The sequence below is a fragment of the Scardinius erythrophthalmus genome, assembly GCF_964197995.2.
Source record: "Scardinius erythrophthalmus genome assembly, chromosome: 18".
Lineage (NCBI taxonomy): Eukaryota > Metazoa > Chordata > Actinopteri > Cypriniformes > Leuciscidae > Scardinius > Scardinius erythrophthalmus.
Window position 1 is genome coordinate 21,831,416 of NC_138238.1, and position 7,015 is coordinate 21,838,430.

At 35.0% G+C, this 7,015-nt stretch overlaps 1 protein-coding gene across 1 annotated transcript; it reads right to left on the reverse strand.

The window, feature by feature from the left end:
- Window positions 1–354: 354 nt before the first annotated feature.
- Window positions 355–3,757, reverse strand: LOC308706594 (uncharacterized protein). The gene is made up of 3 exons (XM_081392345.1): window positions 3,470–3,757; window positions 3,242–3,384; window positions 355–1,420 (listed from the first exon to the last, which is right to left on the reverse strand). Exons 1-3 carry the CDS (start codon window positions 3,717–3,719, stop codon window positions 1,121–1,123), a joined length of 693 nt encoding a protein of 230 aa, XP_081248471.1. The 5' UTR covers window positions 3,720–3,757; the 3' UTR covers window positions 355–1,120.
- Window positions 3,758–7,015: the final 3,258 nt, after the last annotated feature.

The window sequence follows — 7,015 nt, forward strand, 5'->3', positions numbered from 1 at the left end:
GACTAGCATTGCCATACCGTACGCGTTACAGATTTTTAATTTTTTTAATAACTTCACTGCCACAAGTGATTGACTCGACATTTCACTGCCACACATGATTTACATGACGTGTGCGTCTTAAATAGATATCAGAATAAAAACTACATTAGTGAACGTTAAGTGAGATGTTCATTGACGTGTGCATGTAGCAAAGCTATATAAAAGAGCCAATTGGAACATCATACCTCATTACATTAATTGCCATTTATGCTGCCTTACAAGAGACATGATAGACTATATAAATTGCTTCCATGTATTCCCCCCAAACATTACACCCTCTTCATACTGGTACTATGGAAACACCACAAACACTCAAACATTGCAAAGGAACTTTTACTGAAACAAATAGTTATAAAATGCAGCACAATAAAATAATGCCCACAATTTATTAAAAGAATACCTTAATATAAATGCATTAAACAAAATATTGGGCTTTAAATGCATCTTCAAAGTTCTTTTTCAAAAGAAATTTAAACAAATTATACATGTTAAACGTAAACATTTTTTGTATAAAAAAAAAGCAATACAATTCCACAATTACTTTGACTAAAATTAAAAAAAATGCTTCTATGAAAATAAGTATAATAAAAAACCTCACTTTCAATTTCAGCACTCAAATGGACATTCCACCTCCCCTTCCTGACCTTCAAACAGATTGGCTGCTTCTCCAAGCAAATCTTCATTTTGAGGTTCAGCTTCAGCCTTATCATCCTTTACCTTGCTGACTGCAATAACCACACCCTTTTGAATGTTGAATGAACACATCCCCATTTCTAGCAAATGCTCCTCAACACTCTGCGCATCCACGACCAAATTGCACAAACCCTCTTCCTCTAAATGTCTTCTCAAAACGGAATTGGACAATTTAAATTCATCCTCCCCAGAGTTACCGGACACGGAGATTTTAGCTGTTACAGTTGGCAGAAAACTGATCAGCTTTTGCAGCAGCCCACATTTCACGCACCGATTAAACTTGGCTTTAGAATCAAAATTAGCCTGCCAAGCACGGCACTTCATACAGCACCAACGGATGGTGACCTCGGCACCACTGATCTCACCTATCACTGTCGTAACATCTCCTTCATTTACTGTGAATGGAGAGTCTATGGCCGGAGCAGAAAGTGCTGGCACTTTTTTTAAATTGTGAGAATCGGGTGGCTGTCAAATAAAAATCTCCCTCAAACTCCCTAGTGCACACATTGGTAATTTCATACAATTGACTGTTCACCAGCGCTCCCACTTGAGTCTCCCACAAATTCAGCTTGATGCGACTGGTGTGATCAGCCACATAGCAGATTTGCAGATCCACCGGTATTCCCTTTACTGAAGCGGTTTCACTTGGGGAACCAACATGCACTACCTTCACCTTGACAGCAGCAACCTGAAACAAAAAGTCTTATTTACTTATGCACACAAACGCAAAAAGACAACATCTATTACAGAATCATACATGTTTTGTTCTGTAGGACAGAAAAAACATTTAAAATAATGAATGGGAAGTTGACAAAAACAAATTTGTGTACAATCTACAAGTCAGCCATGATGCAGAAAAAAAAAGTGCTCAACAATGAAGGGTTGGCACTCTTAAACATCAAGAGTGCAAAACAGACACTCACCCACATACAAACACAATTTTACACACACCAATGAATTGATTTAAAAAAAAAAAACATACCAACCATATAAGTGAAGGGAAATTGACAAACTCTACAAATCAGCCACAATGCAGAAAAAAAAGTGCTCTGCAATGGAGTGACACTCACAATTTATTATATACATTTATATATATTTTTATTTTTTTATTGAATTGTAATGTAACCTGTAACAAAATGCTTTCTCTGTATTCAGGTTTGACTGTAGTAATGCAAAAGTGTGTACACTTCACGTTCAGTTTATAAAAAAAAAAAAAAAAATTATAAACCTTGGTAAAAAGTATTTGAGAATTTCTAAAAAATACATTCAAATCCACATCTTAAAAGTAATTTGGTTCAAAAACTAGAAAACTTACAAGCCTCTCCATAGAGAGCTATACAGGCATCTAGTGGTGAACCCATGAAATAATTTAATTTTCCACAACAGATGACGCTAATCTGACTTCAAAGGAAATTTTAAAGGCCTAGTCTTTATATTAATCTGAAATACTGCAATAATTGAGGAAGTATTTTTTAAAAATTAGAAAAAAAAGTTTGTATTATATTCAATGGCAAAAATTAACCATACATATTTATAACATCAAATTCTCTCAAAATACAAAATTAAAAAGGAAAAAGATTAACAAAAAATAAATTGCATTGTTTTTTTTACTGAGATGGAGGAAGTTTAATTTTTAGGTGTTCAGTCACTTCTGACCGGGAAAACAAGTGTTGCACCCAAATGAAGAGCACCTGAGGGTGTATATAACTTAACCCACACAGCTAAAACTCCAGTGTTAAATTAACTCTCCTGGGAGCTTATATAGCACCAGAATCAAGAGTGTTAAAGTATTAAAATATGTGTGTTAAATTAACACTCAAGAGTGTTAAAGTTAATGAGCTAAATAAGTGATTCATTGAGTGATGATTAATCATTACTGAAGACACCTGATGTTAACAAGCACAATGACCAAAAGAGAAAATCTAATTTTAAGACAATATGTGATCAGTTTTTCTTGACCCTTAAATCATTAACTTTAGATTTAGTTTAGCTTTTCTATCTGAGTTATAACTCACAGAGAAAGGTTCTAAAGGTGATGGTAGTTATGTTTTGACATTATCATAATTTGACCTGAATCACATCTCATTTAGAGAGTTATGTCTACCATATTGATTACAGCAGCCCGTGATTTTACAGTTATTGATTTTCTTTGATTTTCTTATTGATAATTGATATAATCCAAAATCTCTTAATTCTGATCAAAAGACTTTGAAAATTTCTTTTAGACACAGACATAAATAATCAGCCTGTGAATCTCAACAATGGTGACAATAATAAAGCATGTTGAATTTTTAGGTCATTAACTTTAACACTCTTGACTGTTAATTTACCACTCATATTTTTACACTTTAACACTCTTGAGTCTGGAGCCATATAAACTCCCAGGAGAGTTCATTTAACACTGGAGTTTTTGCTGTGCACCAGCATAAAAATAATGTGTGGGAAGCTCTGTTGTACACAAATGATCACAACCACATTAATACACATAGCACAAAATAAAATCACTTACATTCTGCTGTGGAGCCATGTTTTTCACCTCAGCTATGGTCTTCACTTTCAACAATGGGGATTTAAATGGATACCCAAGATCTGCCACCACAGAAATGTCTGTACAGCTACCACAGTGAATGTCATATTCACTGCCATTCTTACCTATGCAAACACATTACCAATCATTTTACTAATCAGTAACATTAGAAAAACACTTAAATATTTAGATAACTGAATAGATACTCACTAACTCTCCGTGCTATCCGGTCCAATTTGACAGGACTCTGATTCCTGTTAGCTTGAACAAAAGCTGTTCGTTTTTCAGCAGCAAACACAACGACATCGTGGTACTCATCCCTGTTCACTTGGAACTCAGCATTGAAATACTTATAACCAGTTCGAAGTGAAGTTTTTAATTCACTTACATTGTGGATGTAGCCACAAACTGACTCATTGTAATCACTCTTAAATTTTTTGGCTGTTGAAGTGGAAGCCATTTTCTACGTGCTCTAAACCTGCACCTGCTCCTGCTTCTGCTTCTGCTTCTGCTTCTTCTTCTTTTACATTTGATTGATAATTGTCTCCCTAATCAAACACACCAGATTCAACTCATTAGCTCATTAACCCATGTGATAATGAGCTGATGAGTTGAATGATGAGTTGAATCTGGTGTGTTTGATTAGGGAGACAATTATCAATCAGGGTTGGGAAACACTCTATCATATCATTTATTTATTTAAAATAACTGTATCACTGGTTCTGTGCCCTAATCCTGAGGATCAAATGCTCTGCCCATTTTATATGTCGCTCTTATCTGATACACTCAGATAACCAATCATTTCATAAAACTATCTTCAAATGACCTAATAATCAAATTTACTTGTGGTAAATAAAATAGACAAACTCACGAAAGCAATAGGTCCCCCATGATAAAAACAATAATCATAACTTCACAAAACATACATAACATTTTTTTATCTACAAGAAAATGTATATACAACTGTGTCACTGTAAGCATGCTTAATTAGTTTTAAAAGGTTATTTTCCCCAAATGGAATCATTAAAATAATCCATGTGACTACAATGATTCAACATTAGGCTCCAACATGAACATGAAATAAACATGAAAAGGGGTATAAGCACCTGGGGCCGTATGTATAAAGCCACTCAGAGTAAAATTTTAGTCTCAAGTCTGTCAAAATTTTAAGAATGACGTCATTTTACTTTTCTTCCTAGACTTAAGAATAAGTGTGATTCATAAAGGTTCCTAAGTGTCAAGACTAGGTCTCAGCTCCTAAATTATTTAAGAGAGCTGAAGAGGTCTCTTAACCTAGTTAGGAGTAACAAGATGACAGCAGAGAGGAGGAGGCCACACACATTTCAATGAAAATATGATGTATTGGAGTTACAGTAAATGATGACGGAGTTGATTTTATAGCAATGAAATGAAAGGAAACTAATAATTATATTGTTGCTGACTGGAAAAAAGCAGCAGTACTGACTTGAGCTCATCATTCCACAGTAAGCAGGGTCTTACAGTTTTTCTCGATTGCTTAAACACTATAACCAGGCTTTTGAACTAAAATTTCAAAACCATATTCCATTTATCAAAAAGCACACTCATTTACTAAACTATAAACACTATTCCCTGTTTTGACATATGAGTCAGATTTGTTGAACTGTCACTGCAAAACTCTACACACAAATCCCTTAATTTCTCATTGCTTAGACAATGTTGTCATGTATAAAGCACTAGCATTCAATATAGTTCACTCAAGTCAGCACAGCTTCAGCTCAGTTAGCACACAATTACCCAAGTGGAAACACTAAGAGTCAAAATTTAACACATCAATCAGAACCTTCAATAAGTATGTAAAAGGGCCTAAATCAGTTTATTGCGTTTTGGAACAATGGATCCAGAAAGACATGAAGGAAGAGGGATAAGAATGAGGAGGAGGAAGGGCAAGGACAAGAAGCAGTCTCAGGTGAAATTCAAGACACTCTAGTTGCCCATGTCATTGTCAATGGTGTGACTGAGGGAGGCTCGGCTACGAGTAAGGACAAATTTGAGTCGCTTCACCGTCGCCTCGAGAACCTTCAGGGAGGTGTGGTGGCAAACAAAATTCTATCACTGAATAAGAGACAAACATTTCCAATAGTCTTTGATAAAGTTTTATTTTCTTGCAAGAAAAGACCAGCAGTCGTACAGTCACAAAGAGTGGCAGAAGAGTGTGACAGTGAAGGGAGGGCATCCTTTCTCCTTTATAGTCTTGACTCCCAGAATGTTGTCTTTATAGGCCAATGATGGTATTTCAACCATATGTGGAACATTCTTAGACGTGTTCATCATATTGTATCCTTGAGTGGAGACCCTCCTGTCACGTCCAACACTCTTTACCATTCCAATACAATTCGAATTCCATATTAGAATATGGTTTGTGTGTGCTCTTTTACTGTCATATGTTTGTCACACACATCTTACTGTAAGTAAATATAAAAAAAATAGAGGAGAGAGTAAAAAAAAAAACAGGAAAAAAAATATTTTGTGAGTGTGTTTTCTATGTATGAATAAAAATGTGCCAATGTATCCACTGGTTGTGTATTTTGTGTTCATCATGTGAAAAGGTTTGTGATGGGGGAACCACAAGCGATATAACTGGCCAGTTTTGGAAATGTTGTTTTGAATTTATTGCAATATTGAATATGTTGAAGTGTGTGTGATTTTGAGGGCTTGTGTGTCCAGTCTGAGGGCAAAGTTTGGTTTTTCAGCAGAAGTGAATGGTTTTGAGTGTAGAGCTTCATTTTGACCTGAAAATAGGATGTTTGGGGAATTGGGTGAGACGTTATGGATTTGTGTTTATAGTTTTGAGAATACGAGGCATAGTTTCAAGAAATGTGTTTAAACAATCGAGAAAAACTGTGATAGCACTATTGTGGCACTGACCACACCAAACACATTAGTGGCTAAAAGTGATGTGCAGACTTTTTTTTTTATGACCCTACAAGTTTGCTTAAACCATCAAAATATAAGGAAAATAAAACTTAGTGAAGATATTTATCTGACAAAATTATTTCAAGTCAAGTCACTTTTTACAGTACAGATTGTTTCAAAACAGCTTTACAGTGATAGCATGAAAATAATGCAACAAAGTTAGTTTGGGCTGTACAGCAGCTCTAGAAGACAATAGTGTCATTGTGCAGCTTAAGTTAGTTCAATGATGATTAATTTCCATTGTAAAAGATTTCCATTGCTCAGCTCAGTTCAGTTCTCAGACAATGGTGTCAATCCAGGAAGATCAATAATATTGTTGAAAAAAGGGCAAACTACAGCTACAGTTTAAAAAAAAAAAAAAACTAAAAAGCTCAAAGGAGAAGAAAAAATTCATACATTGTCTGCAACATAGTCAGTTATTAATATTTCATTGTCCTCTCTTGTTCATTTGTTTGACAGCCTTGGCTAAAAATGATGTCTGTACAGTTTGACATGTTTCATTGTGTTATCACAAATAAACAATTGACTCCAAGCACAACTACACAATACGCATACAAAATCTTTAACACATTTTTAATACTATTTGAATAAAGGGTGAGTGTCAATTTTCCTTGGCCTCACTTTTGGCCAATACTATATGGCAGTTCTTTGACTTTCCAATTGATCTTCAAATCTCGCAGTAAAATAAAGCCACTTTACTGAGTATTTCGGGCTTTCCTGAGTTGTTGGATCCATTGATGGAACTCATGTTTGCATAATTGCTCCAACTATAAATGAGGAGACACGCATCAATAGAAAAGG

Excerpts from the sequence above, each read along its gene's own strand:
- LOC308706594 (XM_081392345.1), bottom strand. The coding sequence starts at position 3,719 with ATGGCTTCCACTTCAACAGCCAAAAAATTTAAGAGTGATTACAATGAG. Across the intron at positions 3,385-3,469 it reads CCGGATAGCACGGAGAGTTA|GTAAGAATGGCAGTGAATAT; the intron begins GTGAGTATCTAT and ends GTGTTTGCATAG. Across the intron at positions 1,421-3,241 it reads ACATGGCTCCACAGCAGAAT|GTTGCTGCTGTCAAGGTGAA; the intron begins GTAAGTGATTTT and ends TTTTTGTTTCAG.